General features: G+C 49.9%; 9 protein-coding genes across 9 annotated transcripts; 4 read left to right on the forward strand and 5 right to left on the reverse strand.

Moving 5' to 3' along the window:
* Positions 1 to 2,068: 2,068 nt before the first annotated feature.
* ALT_0194 (F-box/WD repeat-containing protein) lies at positions 2,069 to 5,424 on the forward strand (the record flags this gene model as incomplete). Its single annotated transcript, XM_033564357.1, has 3 exons — positions 2,069 to 2,365; positions 2,482 to 5,241; positions 5,296 to 5,424. The coding sequence occupies 3 exons, from the start codon at positions 2,069 to 2,071 to the stop codon at positions 5,422 to 5,424; spliced, it is 3,186 nt and encodes a 1,061-aa protein (XP_033420248.1).
* A 1,035-nt stretch (positions 5,425 to 6,459) lies between these two features.
* On the reverse strand, positions 6,460 to 7,459 carry ALT_0195 (translation initiation/elongation factor MRX8; the record flags this gene model as incomplete). Its single annotated transcript, XM_033564358.2, has 2 exons — positions 6,460 to 6,892; positions 6,954 to 7,459. The coding sequence occupies 2 exons, from the start codon at positions 7,457 to 7,459 to the stop codon at positions 6,460 to 6,462; spliced, it is 939 nt and encodes a 312-aa protein (XP_033420249.2).
* A 309-nt stretch (positions 7,460 to 7,768) lies between these two features.
* ALT_0196 (putative AP-3 adaptor complex subunit sigma) lies at positions 7,769 to 8,408 on the forward strand (the record flags this gene model as incomplete). Its single annotated transcript, XM_033564359.1, has 2 exons — positions 7,769 to 7,837; positions 7,920 to 8,408. The coding sequence occupies 2 exons, from the start codon at positions 7,769 to 7,771 to the stop codon at positions 8,406 to 8,408; spliced, it is 558 nt and encodes a 185-aa protein (XP_033420250.1).
* Positions 8,409 to 8,888: 480 nt separating this feature from the next.
* On the forward strand, positions 8,889 to 10,071 carry ALT_0197 (60S ribosomal protein eL8; the record flags this gene model as incomplete). The annotated part of the gene is made up of 4 exons (XM_033564360.2): positions 8,889 to 8,891; positions 9,163 to 9,240; positions 9,297 to 9,806; positions 9,871 to 10,071. 4 exons carry the CDS (start codon positions 8,889 to 8,891, stop codon positions 10,069 to 10,071), a joined length of 792 nt encoding a protein of 263 aa, XP_033420251.1.
* Positions 10,072 to 10,917: 846 nt separating this feature from the next.
* On the reverse strand, positions 10,918 to 13,870 carry ALT_0198 (putative spindle pole body component; the record flags this gene model as incomplete). The annotated part of the gene is made up of 4 exons (XM_033564361.2): positions 10,918 to 10,956; positions 11,014 to 13,441; positions 13,518 to 13,726; positions 13,811 to 13,870. 4 exons carry the CDS (start codon positions 13,868 to 13,870, stop codon positions 10,918 to 10,920), a joined length of 2,736 nt encoding a protein of 911 aa, XP_033420252.1.
* Positions 13,871 to 14,882: 1,012 nt separating this feature from the next.
* Positions 14,883 to 16,461, forward strand: ALT_0199 (WD40 repeat domain-containing protein; the record flags this gene model as incomplete). The annotated part of the gene is made up of 3 exons (XM_089598934.1): positions 14,883 to 14,920; positions 15,009 to 15,174; positions 15,262 to 16,461. The coding sequence occupies 3 exons, from the start codon at positions 14,883 to 14,885 to the stop codon at positions 16,459 to 16,461; spliced, it is 1,404 nt and encodes a 467-aa protein (XP_089456598.1).
* A 761-nt stretch (positions 16,462 to 17,222) lies between these two features.
* On the reverse strand, positions 17,223 to 20,457 carry ALT_0200 (alpha,alpha-trehalose-phosphate synthase [UDP-forming] 1; the record flags this gene model as incomplete). The annotated part of the gene is made up of 6 exons (XM_089598935.1): positions 17,223 to 18,060; positions 18,639 to 18,794; positions 18,855 to 19,194; positions 19,252 to 19,622; positions 19,684 to 20,020; positions 20,154 to 20,457. The coding sequence occupies 6 exons, from the start codon at positions 20,455 to 20,457 to the stop codon at positions 17,223 to 17,225; spliced, it is 2,346 nt and encodes a 781-aa protein (XP_089456599.1).
* Positions 20,458 to 21,958: 1,501 nt separating this feature from the next.
* Positions 21,959 to 23,066, reverse strand: ALT_0201 (beta-lactamase-like protein 2; the record flags this gene model as incomplete). Its single annotated transcript, XM_089598936.1, has 4 exons — positions 21,959 to 22,359; positions 22,458 to 22,817; positions 22,877 to 22,889; positions 22,983 to 23,066. 4 exons carry the CDS (start codon positions 23,064 to 23,066, stop codon positions 21,959 to 21,961), a joined length of 858 nt encoding a protein of 285 aa, XP_089456600.1.
* Positions 23,067 to 23,949: 883 nt separating this feature from the next.
* Positions 23,950 to 26,796, reverse strand: acoA (aconitate hydratase ACO1; the record flags this gene model as incomplete). The annotated part of the gene is made up of 6 exons (XM_033560200.1): positions 23,950 to 24,216; positions 24,277 to 26,221; positions 26,330 to 26,349; positions 26,429 to 26,506; positions 26,620 to 26,637; positions 26,761 to 26,796. 6 exons carry the CDS (start codon positions 26,794 to 26,796, stop codon positions 23,950 to 23,952), a joined length of 2,364 nt encoding a protein of 787 aa, XP_033416091.1.
* Positions 26,797 to 27,853: the final 1,057 nt, after the last annotated feature.

Below are 27,853 nucleotides of genomic sequence, written 5' to 3' on the forward strand. Positions count from 1 at the left end.
CTTCTTCTAGTAGAGCTATATCTCCAAGAACCACAACCATGAACCGAGCACGAGCATTTCCAGAAGAGTTCGAATGCATTGGAAGACCTTCTTGTAGTATATCTGCGCCCCTTGATATGTGAATGACACCCATTGGTCTCAATGATGCGGCTGGCTGGATTGGGTGAACGAGAACGGCTGCATGGCCTCTGCTCTTAAATTGAGACACGTCGCATGCTCCAAACATGCTATACTCAGTTCCTGCGCCTCAAGACGAGGCATCGAAACACAATTCTGTCCCCACCCTTGAGTTTGTCTCAACTGTATGTTGACAATCCAGCAGCTTCAGCTTTGATCACGTTTCGATGCCTCGAGAGTAAGTGCTCATAGTCGACCGAAAAGTTTGCATGGCAGGACTACTCCGTACTCGGTATACTGCCACACCTGAAAAAACGCGAAAAACATGATTTTAGGAAAACCGAAACACTATTCCGTCAGGACCTACTATCTACAATGCATTTGGACAAGTATATCACATATTTGATATTGAACCGAGCAGTGTACGTGATGGTTGAGGTCGGCTTAAAGCGAACCATTTAAAGAGATAGCGTTCCGATTCCACACAATATGTAATGGCAGACTTACCTTATCTGGCCTCTTCCCCGCAATCCTTGGGTCAACTTCTGGACTTTGTCATCTGCTGCATGACAAACATGATATAGGATGATGGGAACCATAGCACTAGCCAGGCTGGGTTCTGCCGATTCTAGAGCAGTACCTTCTGGCTATGATGATTTTCTAAATTCTAGTCCCGCAAAGGCCGTTTTTGTCTACTGGAATTATTCTTTTTACCTGTCAGGAATCTTGAGAATCAGGGCCCCAGAACTTCATTCCGCCCCACTATATCACGTGTGGTTCTGTGGTCATGGAGTGGCAATGGCATACATATTTTCTAGAGCGAGGTTGATAAGTGATCCGTATGATGGAACAGCTAAGTTTCATGTCATAATACTGATCATGGCTGCGAGTGAGATTATGAGATATAGTCAGTGTGTCCTTGCTCTGTAGGGCAGTATAAGATGTAGTTTCAGTAGCAGAAGTCTAGGCGTAAATATTTGGAACTCTTTCTTACTCGAAGGATCTCCGGTATATGTATGACCTAGGTACTTTGTTCTCTCTAGATGTGTGACAGCCAATTAAGGAAATTACTCTGTATGTCTTATAAAGGGAGAATGGACCCTTATCACTTTTATAGTCTCTAGGGAAGTTCTCAAGGTGATAATCGTTCGTTGGCACTATTTATGTAACTAGGACGGCAAAATTATGAACCCGTCTTGCCTCATAATCGAGATTTTTTTTCCCTGATTTCGCCCTCGTCATCCGAAATTCCTCTGGAGATCGCTCTACCCCAAATATCGATTGTTTGTTTGGTTTATTTCCCTACGTTTTGCCCTTGCGAAGCCTCTTTCAATCCTCTTTTACTTATGCGCCCGATCGTTATCACTTATCATCATACCGATAACCCCCTTCCATCGAGTCTAACTAGTAGGTACCGCAGTGGGTGCCTTAGTCCTTACTAGCCTCGGAGAAGCGCCAAAAAGCCTTGCCAGAGGAGGCACGACCAACCACCTCCCAGTGATGGTCCAGCTCCCTCGATCATTCTCCGCCGCCCAACTGTTCCAACATCTTTCTTGTCAGCTGCAGCATTTCAATCCTTGCTAACACCACCGTTTCTCTCCCACTCGTTGTCCCCCTCTTTCTCACGGGAACTCTCTTATGACAACCATGTTCTGAATTATCCTCTCGCTCTTTCATCCAAGGTTTCAGGGCATCAACACTGTCTCTGCGAGCCTATCGTGCTATCAGACACCGTGCCCTCTCCCCACAACTGGTCATTAATTTCCCTGAAGGCTGGTTGTCTTGCTCTGCCACCGTTCAAGACTCGCTTCGTGTCGTCACCGCATTAGGTGAATAGATCAACAGTTGTTATCGATCTGACCCTCTATCAGCGAGTCAAGACGCGTCTCCCGCCTCAGTCCCACTCTCCGTTTACCTTCCAGCGAACGTTGTCAGCAGCAAGAAATTCAACATGGACCAACTAGATGTCAACAATGACCTGGATCATCGAGCGGCCAATAGTACTATTGGCCAATTTTCCTTCGCTCCTGCTACTCGAACGACTGTCGTGACTACCACAACCACTACCACTACCACATTTCCTCCCCTCGTCATCAAATCTCCTCGAGCGACGAGGGATCTCGATCCTAAGCTATATCCCCTGGCCTCTTCTCCCACTCCTACGTCTCTGAGGAACATCAAATTCGAACTCGGCGGGAAAACCGTCGTTTTCAACGAGCCGGAAGATGCAAGAGTGGCTGTCAAAGAGGTACGGCACTCCCAAATTAGATCCATCGGAGCGTGACTTCACTCTGTTTCCGTTTACTTACATGCGTACTACATTACGTGTCCCGAACATTCTGTCGGCTAATTTGACTTCAACAGGTGAACGAGACAAACAACGCGTTGAAAGCCTCGAATGGTTTTGTGCAATCCGTCACTTCATACACTACTTCAGATAATGCCCAAAGCTCCCGTCGTCTAGCATCCGCTCGATTATCCAGCCAGCCGTCCAACCCGTCCAGCGCGAAACGTCGGCCAGCATCAGTCGTAGATTCCCACCAATCTTTCACAAGGCTACGTCCAGGTAGACTTCCATCGGAGCCCTCATTTCGCCAGATCCGTCCTCATCTCTCTTCAGCCACATACACGGCTGGCTTGGCAACTCCGGAGACCGAATCCAGCGGTTACAACTTGAGTGACTACGCGATGCCTCGAAGAAGAGTGCATAGTGCGGCCATACCCCGCAGAGAGACCTTACTGCGCTCGCCTCTGTCTTCAGAAGTTGAAAGCCAGGAAGTATTGCAGGATCCTGGTGCAGAATCGGTATTAGGAAAAGGAGAACTCCGCGCACTCCACGCTAAGGCAGCTATTTGGGAGAGAGATCGACTTCTTAGTCGACATAGAGACAACGCGTCGTCGAGGCCGGCACCCCAACTTGCTAGTCCGGCGGTAAATAGTGATGGAGCTGCGGGCGTGAACACTGCAAGCCAAGGCACTGACTACGACGGGTCGGAAGAGTCGTTTCAGCAGGCACCAACGGAACCTGCATCCCAGATTTCAGCTATTGAAAATCTTGTTGCCCACGACATGTGCTTACCCAGCCCCAGTTTGTCGCCTGTGGCTGCCCTGAATGCGATGAATGTGGATTCTTCATTTGAGTCGGCGGAAGACCAAGAGATGGATACGGACTCAAGCCTCGATAATAATGCCTCCCGACTTTCAAACATACGGCACTTGGACGATTCGAAGAACCATGATTTGTCTCCTTCCAGGTCTGGAAACCTGCCGGGCGCTACGGAAAATCGTCATACTTCGTCTTTGATGGACATACCCAGTGTACTGGACTTTTTTGACTCGGTTCCCGAAGAACTGAAAACTTACTTGATGTATCAGTTTTTGAGGAGGTGCCCCAAGCCAACACTGCATTTTGTGGCCGACGTCGTGAATCCAGCTTTGAAGTGCGATTTTCTCGCGCTTCTTCCTCTGGAGCTTAGCCTCAACATTGTCAAGTATTTCGACGTTCAAACCATGTGTCGTGCAGCACAAGTGTCCAAGAAATGGAGGCATATCATCAATTCGGATGAGAAGACTTGGAAAGATCTATTTGACAGGGATGGATACGTTCTCACAGATGGTGAGTTGGAACGTGCAATCAAAGAAGGTTGGGGGTGGCAGTTTCCGCATGGGGATGACGACTGGGAAAAAGATCTGAGTTCGTCTGCAGTAATAAAACCTGAACCAGATTGCGCTCCGGGGTCCGCCTTCTCTTCCTTGCCAGGAGAGTCCGGTGAACGGGCTCTGTCTGTAAGTCGTCGACCGAAAAGGAAGGCCACTCGCATCTCAGGTCGGAAATACGCGAAGAGAAAGATTTCCTCTAGTAATACCGATTCCTCGGACTCCTCAGGTTGGAGAAACGGAGTAACTGCAGCTGAGGGACCATATGCAGCTGCGAATGCTGCAGCTGCAGCTGTCCCATACCCGGAAATTGGCCTACCGTCCCTCAGGGGTCTTCATTTGTTCAAGTCCCTCTACCAGCGCCATCATTCGATTCATAAAGGCTGGATGAAACCCAATGTGAAACCGAAGCACATTGCCTTTCGCGCTCATGATCGCCACGTAGTTACTTGCCTCCAGTTTGACACCGACAAGGTTCTGACAGGAAGTGACGACACAAACATTAACGTCTACGATACAAAGACGGGCGCCTTGAGAGCGACTCTGGAAGGCCATGAGGGAGGGGTTTGGGCCCTGGAATATCATGGCAACACTCTCGTGTCCGGATCCACAGACAGGTCGGTGAGAGTTTGGGATATCGAAAGGGCAAGATGCACCCAAATTTTCCATGGACATACCTCGACAGTGCGTTGTCTGCAAATTGTTCTACCGGTCCAAGTTGGTAGCAATGCTGACGGCACACCCGAAATGATGCCTAAAGAACCAATCATCATAACTGGTTCCCGCGACTCTAGTTTGCGAGTTTGGAAACTCCCAAAACCAGGTGATCCGGTGTACTACCAGAGTGGACCCCATGCCGATGATACCGATTGCCCTTATTTCATCCGTGTCCTTACTGGTCATCAGCACTCTGTTCGTGCGATCGCTGCGCACGGTGACACTCTGGTTAGCGGGAGTTATGATTGTACCGTGAGAGTGTGGAAAATATCGACTGGAGAGACTATTCACCGACTTCAGGGCCATACACTCAAGGTGTACAGCGTTGTACTTGACCACAAAAGAAATCGATGCATCAGCGGTTCAATGGACAACACAGTCAAAGTGTGGTCTCTCGATACTGGCTCGATCATTTACAATCTAGAAGGTCATAGTTCACTTGTAGGTCTTCTTGATTTGAAGTGCGACCGTTTGGTCTCTGCGGCTGCAGACTCTACCTTGAGGATCTGGGATCCTGAAACTGGTCAATGCAAGAGCAGGCTGAGCGCGCATACTGGTGCCATTACCTGCTTTCAGCATGATGGCCAGAAGGTGATCTCGGGATCTGATCGGACGTTAAAGATGTGGGATGTGCGGAATGGAGAGTGCGTTCGAGATCTTCTCACAGACCTGAGCGGTGTATGGCAGGTCAAATTCAATGATCGAAGATGCGTTGCTGCAGTACAGCGCGACGCTCTGACGTATATTGAAGTAAGTCGTGGAAGTGTCTCTTAATTTGCCATCATCCTTGTTAACCATCTTCAGGTCCTCGACTTTGGAGCTTCCCGTGACGGTGTCCCGGAGGATCAGTTGGGGAGACGGATAGTTGTCAACCGATGGGGACAGGAGATCGGTGACAATGCTGACGAAGATTACGATCTATCTGACGGTTGACGCCGTTGATTTAAACTACTGGGCTCGTCAGTGCTTCGCCAGCTGGCATGGCTCGGAGCACCTCGGTCACCAGATCAGCCAACGTTTGTCACTTTTATTCTTTTTCCTGTTCTACTTCCTCTTCCTCTCTGCCTTTCAAGCCATGAAATGTTTAGATACCCTTTATCCACAGACTTGTTGTTTAACGAGAGGCTTTGCATAGCGTGGTCAGCATCTTGTCATGCTGGGAAATGACGGAAATGGCGTTTTGACTTTCGAAAACAATGATTTACTAGCCCCAGCTCACTTCATTTACTCTCTTCTATCATTTTTCATTCATATCTCTTGTTCCATGTTTAAACGTCCTTCCTATATGCATTATGATCAATTGTTGTTGGGTGAGTTGGGCAGACCCGTTCTGATGCACACGGCGCTTGACTGTTTTCTCCTGCTTCCATTCGTGCTTCAGCAGGCGAAAATTTTGTTCATAGACTCTCTATGACTTCTTTTTCACGATCATTGAAAAGTGAATTGAATTCTTGCATTTATACTCATAAGGTGCAGTTGTACTATCTCATGCGGTAGGGCTTTTTTGCTGGAAGAGGTAGCCTTATAAAGGATGAACTTGAGTACACCATCACTTGACGTATCGCCCTCAGAATATGAGTCAGAAGTGTGTGCTAGAACAAGCTTGAGCTAGACGGAATATTGGCGATCAATTTGACTTGGCCAGTAGTATAACGCCTTGCCGAGTCTAAAGAGGACAGGATGACACCGGTTGTATTCTGGGGACCATCAGTTGTCGACTTCTCCATTGTCTGGCATACCCAAAAACCGGGAGAAGATCCTGCGCAGGGCAATTCGCAAGATGTAATTCAATTGACTGGACGTACGACAAGGAAGGAGCCTCGCAGAAATGAGTCCTAGAGTTCTAAATTGCACATTGGCAGGTGCGCAATGGCTTGTCTATAAAGTATGCGGTATGAGAGCGCTTGAGATTCCTCATAATCTCGAGGTTCGGTTGAGATCTGAACGAACACACGACGTCCCAATCGATCATGGTGGAGCTGCCGAAGCGCCTGGGACGGACGAGCTGGACGGTATAGACTCAGCTTTCACTTCTACATTGCCATCAAACCCGGCAGCAGATAATATGGCCCATCGTATGGCACTGATGCCTAGGAATTGTCCTGGCCCAGTAGGTGTCTCTGCACTGCATGTGAGGATTTCACCCAAAGCGCCAGGGCCTTCGACACGACCGTCAGGTTGAACTATTGGCCTGAGATCTTGAAGCAGGTTCCTTAGCGCGGCGACATTGGCGACGGATGCGCCGCTCTTAACCTGCTTTTTTCTCTTTGCTAATACCTTGTCGACTTTCGATAGGATAATCTGGTGGGGGATGGCGTATTTTCGAAATAGCATGAGAATGTCCTCGTCTTTCTTTTTGATTCCGTGGAGGCTGTCTATTAAGATAAATGCCCGGCGAAGCCTACATATCGCGGCCAAAGTCAGTACCAGGTACCCATCATTAATGCACAAGAGCGACTCACTGGCGGCGTCCCTGGAGGTACTTCAAAATCTCAATACCCCATTCCGTCCTGCTTCCCTTTCCATACCCTGGCATGTCCAAGAGGACAATTTTGGATTCGCCGCCTTTAGTCCCTCCAATCCCAAACGCGTTCATCTCCCGGGTTCTCCCAGGCTTAGATGAAGTCCAGCACATCTCCTTCCCCATTATGGCATTGAGTAACGAGCTTTTTCCGACGTTCGAGCGGCCAAGGAAAGCCACTTCGGGTTCGAGCGACGAGAGAGGCGTTGTGCGGAATTTGCTGGCGGACCATAATTTGACTGGAGAATGCCGCGACGGAGTAAAGAACTTATCCGCGAAGGAAAGTTGAGATTCGTTCGGTATTCGTGTATCCCAGTAGTAAGAGAGGTCAGAGGGAGTCAGATCGCGAAGCTGGAGTTTGGGCGCATTTCGGAGATTGGAGGGCGCAACAGCTGTTGAGAAATTCCTGCGCATACAGGCCGTGCAGACGTAGAGTCTGGTCTTCATTATGATGTATGATTTTTTGTCTGTAAGGTGAGATTCAGCTTGCAGAAAGTATCTTAGCTCAAACATGATGCCGTCGAATGAGAAAGTGATCCGAGCGGGATCCAAGGGGTCTCCGCTGATACGAGGCCCCGCCGCATCAGTGCGATAAGCAAGCTCCAAGGTTCCAAGAGCCCAACTCTACGTCAATTCTGTTCTGATCCCCTATCTGAAGAGTCTTGACTACTGTGCGCATATAGGGGTCGCCATCCACACTGTTCTGGTTTTTAGTACCCGAGGAAGGCTGAAAATACTTTTCGTATTGCGCCCAACATGATCAACGCCGTCCTCGTCTTCAACAATAATGGACAGCCGCGCCTCACCAAATTCTATACACAAATCGTGAGTGTCCTGGACGTCGCGGGTCCTGATGGGCTCGATTGAAATTGAACTTGACTGACATAAGCCTCTGCGTCGCGGTTAGGATACGCAAACGAAACAGTCACTGATTGCCCAAATCTACGATCTGGTGGCACAGCGTCCGCCGAGTGCCTGCAACTTCCTACCACTTCCTCCATTGCTTTCGCAAGGCGCGCGTTCAAGCGCAGCAAATGGTCCTTCCGATGCTCCTACGCAAGTCACCTACCGCACCTATGCCACCTTGTCTTTCATCATGATATCCACATCCACCGAGTCACCGCTTGCGCTCATCGATCTAATACAAGTTTTCGTGGAAGCCCTGGATCGGATATTTGAGAACGTTTGCGAGCTGGATCTTATCTTCGGGTTCGAGACAATGCACGCGGTACTCAGTGAGATGATTGTCGGTGGTGTCGTGGTCGAGACTAATATCGACAAGATTGTTGCAGGCGTGCGAGAACAGGAAGGCAATCTAGGTAAAAAGAAGGCTATACAAGCAGCCAGCTCCGGCCTTGGGCGAGGAGGGCTCTCAGGGCTTGGTGCTTGGCGTTGAATATCGTGCTTCCCATATTTGTTTGCTCGAGTGCTACAGGGCATCGGGTAATTTGGTTGCATCTACGGCTACGGCGTCTGGCTTGGGATTCGCATTCTGTACATATGATGGCTATGAGATAACTTTAAGTGTCCCCAAACATAGATAATGGGGACAATATTCGATTCTATACCTAGATGGACTCGATCACACTTTGTTAGGTCAGACCTCTCTGATCACGCCGTACTCTATATTTATTGCCTTAAGGTGCAGGCATAAGTTCAGGCAGCAATCGAGATTCGAAACACGAAGGGTTAACCCTAGAGCATGTGACCAACGCCAGCAACAGAACACGGCCAATAGTTTTTCCGCACTAGCGCGACCCACAAACGCAACGGCGGCTTTTCTTCTCGATGATCAAAAAAGAGCTTCAACTTTTCTTTCTCTTCCCTTGTCTGTCAATCCCGTCACCCAGCACCGTTGCGGAACTCAGTCGACAAAATGGTAAGCCCTTGACATCCAATTCGAATCTCTCTTTGTAGAGCTGTCGATCATTTTGCGACATGTCGTGAGACAAGAAATTGTCTACCTCATTTCGCGAGGGTCGTGGCGTATTCCGTTGGTCGCACAATTCTCTCCTGAGATGCGTACACCGGCGATGATTTGGCTGGAGTCACAGAAGTTGTCTTTGGACTCTTTCTCGTGTTCTCTCTAGAGTTCAAAGAAGATGCAGCAATTGGTGGACAACTCGCTGATCTTCTTTTCTCAATGACAGCCTCCTAAGTCCGGAAAGAAGGCCGCCCCTCTCCCTTACCCCCAGGGCAAGGCTGGCGTTACCAAGAAGGGCGCTAAGGTATGCAGTCATTACTCAGACTTCTGGAAAGAATTGCTTTTGCTAACAACTTCTAGAACCCTCTCATCGAGCGCCGCCCCCGCAACTTCGGTATTGGCCAGGACGTTCAGCCCAAGCGCAACCTCTCCCGCTTCGTCAAGTGGCCCGAGTATGTCCGCCTTCAGCGCCAGAAGAAGATCCTGAACCTCCGCCTGAAGGTTCCCCCTGCCATTGCTCAGTTCCAGAACACTCTGGACCGCAACACCGCTGCCCAGGCCTTCAAGCTCCTCAACAAGTACCGCCCTGAGACCAAGGCCGAGAAGAAGGAGCGTCTCCACGCTGAGGCTACCGCTGTTGCCGAGGGCAAGAAGAAGGAGGATGTCTCCAAGAAGCCCTACCACGTCAAGTACGGTCTCAACCACGTTGTCGGCCTGGTCGAGAACAAGAAGGCTTCCCTTGTTCTGATCGCCCACGACGTTGACCCCATTGAGCTGGTTGTCTTCCTTCCCGCTCTCTGCCGCAAGATGGGTGTCCCCTATGCCATTGTCAAGGGTAAGGCTCGTCTCGGTACCGTTGTCCACAAGAAGGTAAGATAAACTCATCACATTATTTATATCCTGTAACGTGCACTAACGTCACACTTCCACACAGACCGCCGCTGTCCTTGCTCTTACCGAGGTTCGCGCCGAGGACAAGGCTGAGTTCTCCAAGCTCCTCTCCACCATCAAGGAGGGCTACACCGACAAGTACGAGGAGTCCCGCCGCCACTGGGGTGGTGGTATCATGGGCTCCAAGGCCGTTGCCCGCATGGAGAAGAAGCGCAAGGCTGCTGAGGCTGCCGTCAGAGTTTAAAGCCTGATCAATTTGATTGACGGTTTTTTCCGGACGACATTATGACTTCGCGGTCCTTTTCTTTTTATTCTCTCCACAGGGGATGGATGTAATCAAAAGTTGAAACACTTTGGGAAATGGGAATGGTGTTCTGAGGCTCATATTGACTTGTTGACGGCATTTTAGCTTAGATGGGTGGAGCACTCCGGCACCCTCTCAATTCCAATCCATATTGATGGCCCACCTTGTTTTCTTTTTATGTACACGTCGCAGATACCCATGAATGCATTTTCAGACATCAATTAGCAAACCATGCGTAGAGCATAATTGAGGTTGAGCATTCATGCATGTGATATCTGTCTGCAAAGTAGAACAAGGCTTAAGCTAGCTAATGTTACTAGCGTGTACCATATCTGTTGTAGTGTAGAACTTTATTCCGATGCTGTACAACGTTCTTCCTTTCGAGTGAATCATGATGGCGGAAGAGACTGAAACCCTAGACTTCTGGATTCATAAACTTCCTTCGAGTACCCATTAATTTTCCATGTATACCTAATTTCCAACGACCCGTATCCATAAAATACAATCCGCGCGCAAGCATGCTGCAAATTTATACATCAGAGGCATGACAATAGAAGAAGCAGACCCCGACAAATGCAATCAAATGACTGTTTCCCTAGCACCACAGCTAGTCCCCGAACAAGCGGCCGAAAGAAGTGCAAGGGGAGAAACGACCTCCGAATTGGAAAAGAGAAAGACGAACGCCGGGTATTGGCCAACACCAAGGTCAAGAAGCCTGCTGTCATAAGAAAGAACAAAAATCATGTCATGGCTTATAGAATTGAAAAATCATCCATGGAGGAGCCGTTAGCGTTGCGCAGGGCCTCGCGACAGACCTTGTCTTGCCTAGTAAGATCGATCAGAGATAGATTCACAAACGAACAGAGATGGTTAAAGACATACCTTCATTTGTTCAATTCTCGCCTTGAGTTGGCTGGTGACTTCCGCGGCTCTCTTCCAATTCTCCGCGGGTTCTGAGCTCCTCATCGGTTGCTCCTCTCCAGAAGCACTACCAGACCCTGGTATGGACGATCTTGTTGGACTGCCCATCCCAGAGTAGTTGGTTCCGAAGGAAGGGCTGAGCTTCCGTCGACCAAGGCCTCCGTCTCTGCTACCGCGTCCTGGTGACTCCAGATCGGTGTTTTCTTTCTCCTCACTTGGACTGGCAGACACGTAGCTCCGAGGTCGCCCACCATCAAAGCGACTTCCCATGTGGAGGCCGGTTCTGGGAACGGCACCATAACCGTTGATACCCGTTTCATGGTATACCGACGTCTCCGGTACTGGCAAATTTATATTATCCGAAAATCCATTGGGAGGACTCTGAGCGCTGGCCCTGAGAGCTCTGGCCAATTCACGCTTTAGACGATCAATTTCCCTCTGCTGCTTCTGAACCGTCTGCTCAGCCGCTTCTGCATCACTTCTGGCTCGAACCAACTGCGTTTCCTTGGCTTTGATACTTAGAACATCCCTTGTATGATCCTCAATGAGTTGTGCATTTTGATCTTGAAGCTCCGTCACTTGCGAGTTGAGTCGAGTTCTTTCAGTCTTCAAGTCCTCAATCATTCGAAGGAACCTTTCTCTTTCAAGGCGTAATTCATCGAGTTCAGCCCTTTCGATGGCAGAAATCCCGCTCACCTGGGGTGGCGCAGCTGGAGCTGGAGCTGGTTCAGGAGCAGCCGAGGGTTTGGCTATGGGACGGCCTGCAAGCCCTCTCCCAAGACCAAATTTCGGTGCAGCTGGCGCGGAAGGCTGTTCTTCCGAAGGAGGGGAGATGACCCGACGCTGTGGGGATGCAAGGCCACCAGGACCACCAAGCTTTCTTTGAAGCTTGAGTCCAGCGCCTGGAGTGGGAAGTCCACCAGGCTTGGGAACTCCACCCAACTTCGAAGGGATCGACCTTGTAGCGGGTTTTGGAGGAGAAAGGGTCGGTGCAGGCTCCTCTGGTGGAGGCGCCGTAGCAGCTGGAGCAGGCTTCTTCGTTCCCAGAGCAGGCTTCTTCCCTCCAACAACCTTCTTGCCGGCGGCAGGCACGGCCTTTGGCGGCCCAACGATGGGCTTCGGTCTGTCTTTCGCTTTTACCTCGGCGGTCTCATAAAATTCCTTGATCTTTGTCTTCCTAATATCATCAAGTCCGTCCAGGTAAGGGTTCATTGCACGCTCGCCCATGATTTTCATCAAGGTACCCAAAATTTCAGCTCCTCCTGCACGGTTGACTTCAGTGGACTCAGTCAGCAATTTTGTGGCGGCATCGGCAATGGCTTTCACTTCAGCTTTCGATGGAACATCTCTAGTAGTTCGAAGGCAGCGAATCAGGAATTTCAGGGTTTCCTGCTTCACCTGTGGGTTCTTATGTTTGAGAAATTCTAGAATCTCCTCTAGACAATCCGATAGATTCGTCGATGCAAAGACCGCATCCAAAGCTTGCCCTAGAGCATCTGCGACGGTCTGCTTTTTCTCCTTCAATCGTTCCATGATAGGCGGCATGATCGTGGATCGGTGTTTCGCGAAGCCACCCCGCAGACCCTTTGCGAGGAGATCGATACAGTTGGCGGCGACAGTCACGACTGCGACATTTGCATCTTTCATGGATTTTGCAAGACCCCGAACAATATCGTCAAACGGCCCGTCCTTGATTCGTGGAACGTTCAGTGCAGTATACAGAGCGTCCAGCGCCTCTTTCCTGTCTTTCCACTTCGATGATGCCAATTGCTCATTAAAGTCCTTTGGTATTTTGGGGAAGACGTCGACCGGCTCAGCAAGATCGAACGCATCTACCTCGCCATCATCTTCATCTGCGTAGACCTCTCCAGCTTCTGCGTCGCCATCACCGCCTTCTGGAGCAGCACTAGCTGCAGCCATCGCGTCCTGTTGCGCTTTTGTCAATCTCTCTTGCTTTGGCGCCGGTTCCTGCTTGACGTTTTCGAACAGTTTTTCGAGATCCTGCTGCTGAACAGGTTTAAGCTCTCCCCAGAACAGTGGTTTGATAGCCTCTTTCAACCATCGATACAGTTCGACTGTGAGATTCTGCGCTTCCGCACGGACGTTTTTATCTGCGTGCCCGAATACTTTGGGTAAGGCCTTCAGGACTGGTTTAGGATCGACAATCTTGCAGCCGAAGTTGTGATAGATGGCTTTTAATCCGCTTAATGCCGCTGCAATCACCTTGGGTACTTTGTGCGACAAGATAGGGACTATTTCCTCAATAACCGGATCTGCCTTATCTAATTCGACACAGAGTAGAAGAGCTTCAAGCGCATTTGCTTTTGCCGCCGGTCTGGTTGAGGGAAGTCCTTTTTCGACAATAGGACCTATCGTGGATCCGCGAGTTCTGCGCAACCCCTGTCAGCTATATCCAAAGTTGGACCGGGGTGAAATGTGAGGCACAGTGCTAAGGCTAGACATACCGTGTACAAGCCTGCACACCCCCATATTTGAGAAAAGAGCAATATGACGCAAGACCTTCCTGTTGAGCAGCTACATTGGAATCTGACACTGCCCCTTTCCAGAGACCTGGATCTTGTAGAAATGGCACAAAAACTGGATCCGACTCATCGGGTGTCTTCTCAAACTGCTGCTTGGCATCTTCATAACCTTCCTTTCGCACTTTCCAATTCTAGACACATGCGGAAGATTGTCAGCATTTTGGTCATCGATGAGATTTGACCGGAGACATCGGATCGGGTAAAGGGCTTTTAACCTTGTGAGAGAACCGGTCAGGCAACGGTAATGACGAAAAGTCCTCCTCCCCCTCAGCCATGATGACAGATTATATGCGTGGGTAATGTTATTAGCTAGAAGGTGCACTAGAATTGAGAAGCGAGTACAGTTAGCTTCATTCCACCGGAAGTGGCATGGCATAACAGAACAGTAAACAGCCGAAGCGCAACATGCAGGAATCTATACAAAGTCGTCGAGAGCTACGAGTAGCCTCAGGCTAGACAACAAACGGCTGTTGACTTCATGCAACAGGAAAAGGCCAGGAACGTACCTTAGAGGGGTCGTTTGCGGAGGGGTCGCCTGTTGTGGATCTTTCAAGTAGTGGTCAGTCCTGAGTGTATCAAGACATGCACGACTGTCACCTGAAGAGATGAAAATAAACCCTTCAGTCAATCTTGAATCACCTCTTCCAATATCTTTGACAAAATAAGAGGACGAAAAGGTGTGGTGATCGTCTAGGAGAACGTGCCACTTTGAGGCAGATGATGATTGATAGAATCGGACAGTAAACAACCAAGAAGTCGCTGTGGTGATTTCGCGACCCAAAGATTGGGTGGACTGGCTGCCTTGGCATTCAAGCCCGCGGGAACACATGCCCAACTGTGCTGTTGTGTAACTAAACAAACAATCTGAGGATTTCCCCACGGTTGTTTCAACCAGCATCATATCAATTCTTAATTCTCTACGCCTGGGCTTGATTCTGCGCTATCACCACTAATCACCTCCCGTCCATAGCATAAAGTATATCCATCCGCTCTGACAACAGATACGACTCCCACGTTGTCCCCTCCCCTACCCACCCCTCGGTCGCAAAACAGGACCCTCCCCCTCTTGACATCCAGCTGGCTCACCGCCCGGCTCAGGACTATCATTCGCATACAATTCCTAGATCAATTGCCAATAGGAGCCAGCTTAAAGGACTTCACGTCTCCTGCGAACGACCGCACGGTATACCGTTAAGAAATTTACCTGTCTCGGTCGACGAGGCTACAGCAGTGCATGCAGAGGGCCAGACTAGCTTGGAGAGACTGCGCACGAAACTGCCGTTGATCATGAGCCAGCTACTCACGGCGCGGCAGGCAGAGGAGCTGTACGTCATTGCTCCTGGGTTGCAATAACTGGAAAAGACTAAGGAGGAGAGGGTGTGACGCTGACATTGCTCAAAATCTTCTCCATAGACACAAATCCATTATCGCCTATCTTACCTCGGTGAACCTAACTGAGAGTTCCGCTGCTCTGCGAGCGGAGCTAGGCGATTCGGTTTCAATTGACGATGCGACACTCAAGAAGTATGAGGGGCTATTAGAGAAGAAATGGACCAGTGTGGTCCGCTTGCAGAAGAAGGTTGGTTCCTAAGGCTGCGCGATCTCATTTTTCGTCGTCATGAATGCAGGATAGCACTGACCATCGTCTTCGCTTTGGGCTGATCAGATCATGGACCTTGAGTCCCGATGCGCGGCACTCCAGTCAGAACTAGACTCTGCAACGCCTACTTCACTATTGCGAAAGAATCAGGACCCTACATCGTGGTTACCGCGATCCCCTGCCCGCCATATACTCGAGGGCCACCGAGACCCTGTCACATGTGTTGCGTTCCACCCAGTGTTTTCTTCCCTCGCATCCGGCTCAGATGATACGACGATCAAGATCTGGGATTGGGAGCTCGGGGAACTAGAACGGACCGTCAAGGGGCACACCAAGGCGGTGCTAGACGTCGATTATGGTGGGCCCCGCGGCGGAACACTTCTGGCGTCCTGTTCATCGGATCTAACAATCAAGCTATGGGATCCATCTGATAACTACAAGAACATAAGGACCTTGCCAGGTCATGATCACAGTGTCTCCTCGGTGAGATTCATCCCATCTGGCGCGGCAGGCTCGCCTATGTCGGGAAATCTTTTGGTCTCCGCATCACGAGATAAGACTTTGCGGATATGGGATGTAACGACCGGATATTGTGTGAAGACATTGTCAGGACATGTGGACTGGGTACGTGCCGTTGCGCCATCTCTCGACGGAAGGTTCCTCTTCGCGGCGGGCGATGACCGGATTCCTCGCTTGTGGGATCTATCATCTGTGGAAACCAAATCGACATTCCTCGGGCACGAACATGTCATTGAATGTGTTGCTATTGCTCCTGCTGCCAGCTATCCACATCTTGCGGTTCTTTCCGGCTTGAAGAAACCGCCGCCGGCTTCCTCGTCAGCTGAATTTTTCGCCACTGGGTCTCGGGACAAAACTATCCGGCTATGGGATTCACGGGGCAATCTTATCAAAACGCTTGTGGGCCATGACAACTGGGTTCGTGCGCTCGCTTTTCATCCAGGCGGTAAACATCTTCTATCGGTTGCAGACGACAAGACTATCCGCTGCTGGGATTTGACCCAGGAATGCAAGTGCGTCAGGGTCATCTCTGATGCCCACGGACATTTTGTCACATGCCTCCGATGGGCACCGCCATTAATCAAAGATGGGGGAGCCAATGGCGAATCGGAGACCAATGGAGCACCGGCGGCCACCGCGACAACAAATGGTGTCAGATCAGATCCCAACGCGGCCAACAAGATCTCAATCAGATGTGTCATTGCCACCGGCAGTGTCGACCGGAAAGTGCGAATCTTCGCAACCTGAGGACGTGCACCGATCAGTGCCGTCGTTCTCCAAACAACGACGGAGACGCACCAAAAGACGAACGCATATGAAGGCGAAGAAGCAGACTAATCGATGTCGCTCAATTGGAATGAAATCTAAGTGAACATGGCTCGCTCACCAATATGGGCATGGAGTTGGTTTCCATTCTGTGATACCAGTATATTTTAGGTGGAAGCAAGGTCTGATTTCATTTGGGCTAGAAATCTGTACTACCCTTATTACCTTCTCTATTGTCTTTAATCCTTCCAGTTTTGGGGGCTGTTGCATGGACGGATTCTCTCTTGGTTCAAACCTACGTCTTTCCTCGTACATATTTTACGGCCTTTTTCTTTGTTGATTGAGATTCAAGATACCTTTCTGCTGTGACTGTCCTATACTGTTGAATGCATTTTCAATCAATACATTGCACCTACGACGATACTATGTCTCTTCAGTCAGTCTTCAAGTAGTAGTGAACTGTCTGAAGCTAAATGAACATATATTACTTCATAGTCAGTTTCAGCTGCCAAAGTAAGCAACAGAGGATGATGGCAGATCTGATTGAATGCCTTTGCCATTTTGGCTTGTATTTCGACGAGCCAATTGTCCAAAAAAAAAAAAAAAAAAAAAAAAAAAAAAAAAAACAGTAAAAGAGCATGAATGTTGGAGTATAATACACTTTATCTCGCAAACCCTATACAGGAGGGAGTCTCATATCCCCCATACAAATACCAATTTCGAAGACCTAAATACCCTCCCCTTCACGCACTGAGATCACCAACCCTCTCATAAATCAATGCTCTGATCCGTCCAACATGCTCCTTCACACCCTGCACCTCACCACCCTCCGACCTCCTCGCCTCCCGCCGCTGCCACTTAGCAGCTCTCTTCTCGGCACGCACGGCATCCCGCTCCTCGCGCGTCATAACAGGCGGACGATCCTCAATCGCACTCCCAAACGGCGCCACAATCCGCTCAACGACATGCCGCACATTGCGACTCTTCGGGAAGCCCGATGAGAACTCGATGACATCGCCCTCGCGGAGAGAATTGCGGGGGTCGGCGACGAGGTAGTGCGTGATCTTGGGGTAGGACTTGCGGAGGTACGGGTCCCAGGTTGTATGGCGGTGGCTGACGCGGACGGTGCGGTCCATGCGGCCGACGGAGACGACGGTGCCGGTCTTGAGGGTGTAGGGGTACTTGCGTAGGGAGGGGGGTGCGATGGTCGACGAGGGTGTGAGTTCGGGGGCTGTCTGTTGTTGTTTGGCGGCTGGGGCTGTGGTTGAAGCGGTGCGTCTGACGATGTTGCTTGACCGTGTCGACTGGAGGAAGGACACTTGGGTTGAGGAGATTGTGATTGTTGACCGGGGGATGCAGGATCGGAGGGGCTGCATTGCCCGTATGATATTGCTGGGGGGCATTTTTATGTAAGAGACTGATCTCTCCGAGATCTCAACGACTGTGTTTCTGTTGTTGAATGAGGGCGTTGTCCGTTCGACTGTCTGAAGAGGTAGAGTTTTGACTTCTTCGGAGATGCGGTCGTTCGGAGAGTGGAAAGTCGTGGCCTTGTGGGACCGGGAGGAAACAGAGTATAGTTCCCTGTATGTCAATTAGGTGCGAAAAATGTAATGAGCACCTGGATATTGACAGAATTGCCCTATATGGGATCGTGATGTCCGAGTTGAAATCCGCGGACGGCGGAGTTTCCCAAGAATTTCTCCATTGGTGTTTGCACTGTTTGTCAAGTTGAAACGCGAAGTCGAAATCTACAAAGACCTGCCTTAGATTCGTCTCTACACAAGAAGAGTATAATTGTCGTGAGTTGAGATCAAAGTCATTTTGATAGCCCGAGATAGAATAGAATAAACTCATATATCGAAAATTCGAACCTGAATGAATGAAGAGGCCCATAAGATAAACAAAAACATCTAATGGGAGTGCTTAATATACAAGACGCCAAAACCTCCCACCTGTCATGCCTACCCGGGCATAGGAATCTATTCGTGATCATTTTTCTTGGTAGTTTTCCGTCCCAGAGAGTCTGTTATCATGAACACAAAGCATAGCAGAGACAGATTATGTCCGCGCCTAACTCGTAAACCGGCGGCGAATCTTCCTCACCCCATCAAGCGATCCCAGCTCTTCATTCTCTAAGCAAGAAAGAATGACAATTTCACTGTGTCGTTTGAGATTCCTCCGACTCTCCAGAACCATTCATAGGCTTCTGAGCGTCAGCACTTCCAGGCAGCTTGGCCTTTCGCGATTGGAATTTCCCAGCTGAGTGCGCAGAAATTCTGTTCAACTCGGTGACAAAGGACTGGCCCCAGAAGGCACTTGATGTCGTCAGCTCAGGTTACGCCGGTCAGCGGCGGAGAATTCAGCTGGTTACTTACCTTGTATATTTATTAACATACTTGTCCAGTTTGGAGAAGTTGAGGGCCCTCTGCTCGTCACTCATAGTGACGGCCTCTTGGTAAGCACCGGCTAGCTCTTCCGTATTCCAAGGGTTGATGATTATACTGCCGTTGAGACTCTGGGCCGCGCCAGCGAACTCGGACAGAACAAGCACACCATGTCGTTTCTGTTGAGACGCTATGTACTCGTATGCCACTAAGTTCATGCCATCTCGGGTCGAAGAGACGATGCAGGCATCGGAAACCGCATACAGAGCAATCAGCTCGTCAAAGTTGACTGACTTGTGCAGGAAATGGATGGGCATGAACTCCACCGTCCCTAAATGCCCCAGTCAGATATTGATGTCCAAGATAATGACGGCTGCCAAGCACTAACCGAATTTACCATTAATCCGCCCAACCAATTCGTTCACGACCGCTCTCAAGTTTTGATACTCCTCAACATCTTGTCTACTGGGCACTGCGACTTGTACCAGCACCACTTTGCCCACCCATTCCGGATGATCGCTGAGGAAGACTTCGAGAGCATGCAGCTTCTGGGGAACTCCCTTGATATAATCGAGACGATCAACACCCACCATCAGCTTCACGCCCTGAAATTTCTGCTCGAGCTGTGCTATCCGTTTCTGAACCTTTTCCTTTTTGAGGCCTTCCTGAAACTTCTCGGGGTCAATGCCAATTGGGAAAGCACCGCAAGCGATGACCTTGCCCTGGAACTCTATTCCATTAGGAGTGGTTGCTAAGCCCCTGAAGGTATATGTTAGCTGCTTCAAGTGTCAATCAACATCAAAGGCGGCCTTAAGCATACAGTAATCGCGAGCATGCGCTTAAGAAATGTCTCGTATAGTCATATGTGTGGAAGCCAATGAGATCGCAGTGGAGCACACCAAGCAACAGCTCGTTACGGACGGGCAGGATTCTGTAGATTTCGCTGCTAGGGAAGGGAGTATGGAGAAAGAATCCGATCTTGACGTTTTCCTTGCTATCGCCAATCTCCTCGCGAAGCATCTCAGGAAGAAGCATGAGGTGATAATCATGGACCCAGATCAGGTCTCCATCTTGGACTTCTTTCGCAACGGCTTTGGCAAAAAGGCGGTTCGCTTCCTTGTATGCCTCCCAGGCTGATTCGTCGAATGTAATTTCACCTGGATGGTAATGGAAAAGTGGCCACAGGATAGAATCTAGACGACAGAGGCACTGTCAGCAATCCATTCTGATTGCGCACTGCAAAAGCGTACAATTCGCCTGCTTCAACAATGCGTGAGACGGTGAACTAACTGGAGAATCCATTGTAGTGCCGATCCGCTAGTTCATCATCAATGAATACCGGGATCGCTCCATATTCGTCCTTTAGACGTTGTTTGACAACAGGAATTTCCTCTTCGGGAACCTCCAACCCGGGCCAGCCGTACCATTGGAAGGTCGTAGACTTGGACAGGCCGCTAAGACCGCTGACCAGCCCACCGGAGGACATGGAGAAATCATACTTGCCATCCTCCGAGCGCTTTATAGTAATGGGAAGCCGATTGGAGACGAGAAGCAGTCTCGCCTCGTTTTGGGTGGAGTTCTCGAGTGACGGCATAGCGTATCAGGGTATGTGGCTGCGCGATATCAGAACAGGCACAGTCGGGAATATCTGATCGGACCGGCGACAGAGTGTAATTGAAATTTATTCCAATCGGAAACCTTTTAGAGAAAGAACGCGACGCTAAAGAGAAGAAAGGCAAGTCAAGACCGGTGACGTTGAACGGAGCGTAGGAGTAGGCCGAGAATAAGGTGGGGACGATCTTTAGAGCAATCCGACAGTGAGGGGAATGAAGGGCGCCGATAACAGCGCAGGGGAGCGACAATATCGGTCGCCAATGCTGTATAAATGTAGTCTTGACTGGTTGTGGCTTTGATCCTGAATAGCTCGCTCACTCCTTGAACGAAGAATTTGTTGACGTTGCTGTCTTCCGACAGGAGGAAGAAACAAGCTGGAGGTTGGCGGGGAAGAGTGACCTCAGAGCCCAGCAAACAGCCAAACGCGCGGACCAACGGACCCAGATTTGGGCAAAAAGACTGATGGTGGGCAAGAAAGCGTTCTGCTCTTCAATAGCGAGCTCATTGACTGCGAGATTCGGATGGGATATATGATATCAGGGCCAGCTTGTTGAGACCGGAAGGGAGAGAACCATAAGAATACTGCCTTGATTGCCCTCAATACATGTATATGGTTTGATACGAATAGTGTAGTGATATTAATAACAACGATAGGCAGTGAGATTCAAATGGAGGGGTAGCCGGTTAAAACCAGTTTAGTCTAAGATAAGTGATAGGTAACAATAAAAACGACTGCTCGGCAAACCCATACTACTGCAGGTCTCCAGGTCTGTCAATTTGGGCACCTGCAGAGCCAGTATCAGAGGTAAACTTACAGTACATTATTGTTGTAACCTAAGGTTTGTGGCGATGTGTCCAGCCTAAGGAAAGTGAAGTCAGAGAGTCTGACTAACTGGAACGTCGCCTTGGACTTCCCGACCAGTCAAGGAAGAAGCCGTCGATGATGCCAACACTTCCAAGGAAAAAGATAACGGCATCAGGTTTCCTTTACCAAAGAAAGAAACGAATCCCGCCTACAGTCCTTTTTTCTTTCTTTCCGGTCTAGGTCGCATCCTTTGATAACTTGCTTTCATGGGTCAACCACCAGTCGTCTCGTACTCGTGGGTTGATGACGGGCTGGCGCTGTAATCATAACTCCTGCATGTTTACTATCAGCGGATTTTATATGAGTGAAGTAGGCGCCCAACTGGTGGCGTTTTGGGAGTCCAATCTCATATTTTCTGTTCACATGGCCTGGCTGCCGTTACAACATTAATCTAACCTCTTCTTGAAATTCTTGCATACTCAGTAGATCTTGGGATCAGACCGGAAGCACTTTCACTGGTTAGAAGCATTGTCTGTCACCTCAAGCTACTACTAGATACCATACATATATATATGTATATATATATATATATATCTCACAATATTAATCGCGCATACAGGAGGGCTATGAGACGGATTTGAAATCAAGCATCCGCTGCCGGGCAGTAGTATGTGATTCACAATGCAGACTTTCCATTGTCTATGCTCCATTTCCCCGTCTCTGTGTTATGGACCACCTTTCCCTCGGCCTCCAGTTTCATCAACACCTGCAGGACACCATGTGAAGCAGGTAAGTGAAGACTTTCGGGAACATTCCGATAGATAACCTTGACTAGTTCGAGGGGGGTCCATGAAGCCTTGCGTTCTGGAGAAGGTTCATTGTCCGGGACCTCAAGTCTTCCATACCGCAGTACCCGAATTACTTCTTCCTCACGCTGCTGCCGATGGTTGATGTACTCGGTGATCTTCGTAGTGGCATTCTCTATCACTGCACCGTGGCCTGGATATCCGCGGCCTGAGACCCGATTCTGCATTCTCTGCAGGCTGGACAGATACACTGGGAGATCTTCAAATACTGCTGTCCCGTGACCCAGTACGTCTTAAAAAAAAGTAAGAAAAAGGTTAGCCGCAACGGTGACCACATAGAACAACTACCTAGTGGAGAGTAAGACTCACTATCACCAGTGATAATGGCGTCCTCCTCTTCAAGAACGAACATCATATGGTCCACGGTATGCCCTGGAGTATGGTACGCCTTCAACGTAGCGCCTTCAACGCTGAAGACTTGGCCATCTTCAATATCAAGCTGTCCTTCATCTGGTTGGTGTTTGTAAACCGTCGCTTGCGGACAAATCTTGAGGAGATCGGGAACCCCATTGACATGATCGTGGTGCCAGTGTGTTAGGAGTGCTTTGTGGACTGTCGCATTCTCCCTTGCTAGCACACCTTTGAGATGATTTGCCCACGACGGTTTGCCCTCGCCGGTGTCGATGAGTATCCGCTGGTGGCCCCGTCCGATTAGATATGTATTCGTTCCTATGATATCCAGCATGAGACGCCTGATTTGTTTTAGGACTCTTGTGTAAGCCACTCACCTTGCAGAGTGAACTATACGGTCGATCGCACATTAGCTTCGAACCGGGTCATTGATTTGTATTATCTGCTCCAGCGCGAAGCCTTAAGAGCCAAGAATGCACTCACCTTCCCAGGATTTCCCCCCAGTATCCGGACTACTGAAGCACTGAGCCTTTCCACTTCTGAGAGCGGGACAAGTTGTGTAGCCATGGTTTAGGAAGTGATGTTAATGGTGGTTGATATATGCGGAGTTTGCCTGCGAAGTTGCGTTTCACAAAAGCCGCTTACAAACTGTTTCTTTCTAACGGATCAACCGTCGAGTCTCCAGGAATAGCCAGAGGATATCCATACAAATTAGACGCAACTATAATGCCCGGCAGTCTACAATTTGTTAATCGCCATTTCTGAATTTAGCTAGGTTCACTTTGCTCAAGCCCGAGTATGGAGGAGAGAGTGGTCCCTTAGTAGCCGAGGTTGTTTCATTGCGGGGTGCTAAACTGTCATTAGGTACGCTAGTGAATTTATGTTGGTTTCTGTGTATTGGTTGTATAGCTTCCTATTGCTCCAGGTCGAAGTTCATATCACATTGGAGGCATTTGCAAACTCCATGGACTTGGCACATGGGAAGCAACCTCCAGATTTCACGTGTTACGACTTAACCAGACAGGCCAAACTGCTACTAGAAGATCTGAATCACAAGGATCTAGCCTTGAACATAAAATGAAATGACTTTGGTATGCATGCGATCCCTAACATACAATGGCTGTGTGCAAAAAAGAGAAAACGGAAGCCTATATCCATAGAGTCCACCCAAACTCGGGATGGTAGAAAACAACAAGGAAACTTCGGTGGTAACGGAGAACACAAATCGTTAGAATTTTCAGAACACCGTTTTTCATGAACCGTGAAAAGCAGGTCAAGAGGCCGCTGTCCACTCTCCAAACACTCGAGTCAAGTGCAGGATACATACACTAAACTCAGAAGCTCAAAACGATGTTCCCAGTGATCGCTAGGAACACTCAAGACATAATTTACAAACCTTCGACATCGTATGCGGAGGGTTTAGCCTTCAAGCGGACTGTCGCAACTAGATTTATTTGGTACCGGACTTGCGGGCCATGGTGTTGAGGGCAGAGCCATCCTTGAACCACTCGATCTGAGACTCGTTGAAGGTGTGGTTCAGGGAGATGTCGAAGGGAGCGCTGCCATCCTTGGGGTGAACACGGAGAGTCATGGGCTTGCCAACCTCGAGCTGAGTGCAAAGGAGGTCGACGGTGTCCTCAGGGTTGATCTTGTCATAATCGGCGGGGTCAGCGAAAGTGAGAGGAAGCATACCCTGCTTCTTCAGGTTGGTTTCGTGCTGTGAAAAGAGGGTTAGTATTATTCCGAGAATGCAAAATGACGAACCAGAAAGACTTACGATACGGGCAAAGCTGCGGGTGATGATGGCGAGACCACCAAGGTGTCTGGGCTCCAGAGCGGCGTGCTCACGGGAGCTTCCCTCGCCGTAGTTCCAGTCGCCAATAACAACCCACTTAACACCACGAGCCTTGTAGTCACGAGCGGTAGCAGGGACAGCATCGTACTCGCCAGTGAACTTGTTCTTGACAGAGTTGGCCTTGCCGTTCTCAGCGTTGACAGCACCAATCAGCATGTTGTTGGAGATGTTGTCAAGGTGGCCACGGTACTTCAACCATGGACCAGCCATGGAGATGTGATCGGTGGTGGTCTTGCCCTGGCACTTGATGAGGATAGGGATGCCGTTGGCGTCCTTGCCATCCCAGGGCTCGAATCCAGCAAGGAGCTGCAAACGGTCACTGGTGGGGGAGACAGCGACGTTGACGGAGCCGCGGTCGGCGGGAGGAGCCTGGTAGGTGTCACGGCCGGGGTCGTAGCCCTTGGCGGGGAGACCCTCTCCAGTAGGAGGCTGGAGCAGGAACTCATTGCCGTCCTTGTCCTTCAGCTTGTCAGTGAGGGGGTTGAACTTGAGGGTACCGGCAACGGTCATGGCGACGACAAGGTCGGGAGAAGCGACGAAGGCGTGGGTAGCAGGATTGGCGTCGTTACGACCAGTGAAGTTACGGTTGTAGGAGGAGATGATGGAGTTAGGCTCGCCCTTCTTGACGTCCTTGCGGTCCCACTGACCGATGCAAGGACCGCAAGCGTTGGCGAGGATTACACCACCGAACTCCTCGAGAGTCTGGAGCTGGCCATCACGCTCAATAGTGGCGCGAATCTGCTCGGAACCGGGGGTAACAGTGAAGAGGGACTTGGCCTTAAGACCGTGGTTCAGAGCGTCGCGAGCGATCGAGGCGGCACGGGACATGTCCTCATAAGAGGAGTTGGTGCAAGAACCGATCAGACCAACCTTGAGCTCCTCAGGCCACTTGTTAGTCTCAACAGCCTCCTTGAACTTAGAAATGGGGGTAGCAAGATCAGGAGTGAAGGGACCGTTGATGTGAGGCTCAAGCTCAGAGAGGTTGATCTCGATCAGCTGGTCGTACTCGGCGCCCTCGTCCTCACGCAGCTCCTTGGCGTATTCGCGGGAGAAGTCACCAATGTGCTGACGCTTGGTGGCCTTCAGGTAATCGTACATGCGGTCGTTGAAGGGGAACATCGAGGTGGTGGCACCAATCTCAGCACCCATGTTACAGATGGTACCCATACCAGTGCAAGAGAGAGAGGTAACACCAGGTCCGTGGTACTCAATGATAGCACCAGTACCACCCTTGACGGTAAGGAGGCCGGCAACCTTCAGGATGATATCCTTGGGAGTGGTCCAGCCGGACATTTCACCGGTAAGCTTGACACCGATGACCTTGGGAGCCTTCAACTCCCAGGGAAGACCAGCCATGACATCGACAGCATCAGCACCACCGACACCAATAGCAGCCATAGCAAGACCACCAGCATTGGGGGTGTGGGAGTCAGTACCGATCATCAGACCACCAGGGAAAGCGTAGTTCTCCAGGACAATCTGGTGAATGATACCGGAACCGGGCTTCCAGAAACCAATGTTGTACTTGGCGGTGGCACTAGCTAGGAAATCATAAACTTCCTTGTTGATCTCGTTGGCACGAGCAAGATCCTTGTCACCTCCAACCTGGGCCTCGATCAAGTGGTCACAGTGGACGGTAGTAGGAGTAGCGACAGAGGGCATGCCAGCAGACATGAACTGCAGAATGGCCATCTGAGCGGTGGCATCCTGGCAAGCGACACGGTCGGGGCGGAGCTTCAGGTAGGACTTGCCACGCTCAATCTCCTGTCCGTGAGGGTCGTCAAGGTGAGAGTACAGAACCTTCTCGGCGTATGTGAGAGGACGCTGCAAGCGACGACGGACAATGTCCAGGTTCTCAGACATCTTCCTGAAAAGTTAATGAACATGTTAGTAACTGAGTAATTAATGCTGATTTCCAGATTCTCCGCATGAGCGAATTGTTTTGGGATGAGTGCAAAGGGCGTTTATAGCATACTTGTAGTTGATGTAGTTACCCTGGCGGATACGTTAGCGGATCCTGTTCCCGTAACGAGCTAAAACAACAACGCTGGACTAGCGGAACAAGACCACTCACCTTCTCAGTGTTGGCCATCTCGACCTTCTTGTCAAGAGGGGAGTCACCGACGGTAGCGAAGGCCCGGGTCCCGAGGAACTGCACAAAAGATCAGTCAGTACATCTGCGCTGTGGGTCAAGTAACCATAGCCACGGCTTCCGAGTTGCTCGCTGGAGAACACCGCGGCGAGGTGAGATCATGGGATTCTTACAAGTCGGGACTTGGGGCCCTGCGAGGTATCATGTCAGCTTCTGGATAATGATTCATATTTTGGTGCTTCGACCCATCCTTCAATGCATCGCACATGAATGCAGGTGCTTGAAGGATGAGCCAGGAGCTAGAGTTCACTTACCAGCGCACCGGCGCGCGCAAGCCTTGTGGAGATCATTATGGAAGCTCTCTATGTGAGTTGGGCAATGCCGCAATACATCCAACGAGAGCCAATCCAAGCAGCAACAACAGCCAGCTGCAGTAAAGAATGGAGTGGAGTGGGAAAGTAAGTAAGAGAAAAGACTTAGGGATCAAAGGGAGATGGAGCAGATAAAAAGGAAGCTTGGTGTGGGAAAGAATTCTTGATGAACCGGAGAAGAGGACCCGTAACCGCTCGTGACAGTACGGCCGTACGCTTTCGGTACAATCGGCGCCATGCTTGCGACCGGAGACAAGGAAAAATGGCTGGAAGCCCGCCTCCTCCATTATTCTACTAAAGCTCACTATGCACTGACGATCTTGATTACAATTGGAGAAATCATCTTGGTCTGAAGACCAGAGGCCTCGAAAGATTGATCCACAGGCTATTAGGAGTCTTTTGAAAGCGCCCATCATTAATAGCCTTCCAATGTTGCTGCCAGCCCTAAGGAGTACCTAGCACCCCCATGTGCAACTTCATTACAGAAAACGGTATGGACTGATGTAATGGGTTTACACCTAAGCGGCCTGATGCCCGTGCTTCCACTCTGGGGCATGTGAGACGGAAATAGCGGTGGGCCAATCATGTGGCAACGATTATCTATCGTCACTCTGATTCTGTACTGAGGTAACCCGGCAGTGGTCCACTGGCTTCGATCGTAGAGAAGCCTGAATTCCGTGACCCTACAGCTCATCTAGGTCAAAATGATTACATGGTCCTCTCCATGTTGAAGAATAGTACAGAGAACTTGTGTCCTATTCATCAAGGGCAACGATCTTGACAGGTGTTCACAGGGAAACTCAGAAAGCGGCTGTCTATGGGGCTAAGATCATTACTTTACCTGAATCGCAACTGGACGATGCTAGGAGCCTAGGACGGAGCAACATGCCGAAAAGAATGAAAACGTCATAAATTACAGAACGTGGAAAGATGTTGTAATAATGCCTGTATGGGGGTATGCAGTTGAAGCCGAGTCTGAGCCGAGGCCTACCGAAGGGGCATCCCGCGGGCCGGTGCCAAGCCCCAGAGCACTCAC

The sequence above is a fragment of the Aspergillus lentulus genome (genome assembly GCF_001445615.1).
Source record: "Aspergillus lentulus DNA, contig: Alt01, strain: IFM 54703, whole genome shotgun sequence".
Lineage (NCBI taxonomy): Eukaryota > Fungi > Ascomycota > Eurotiomycetes > Eurotiales > Aspergillaceae > Aspergillus > Aspergillus lentulus.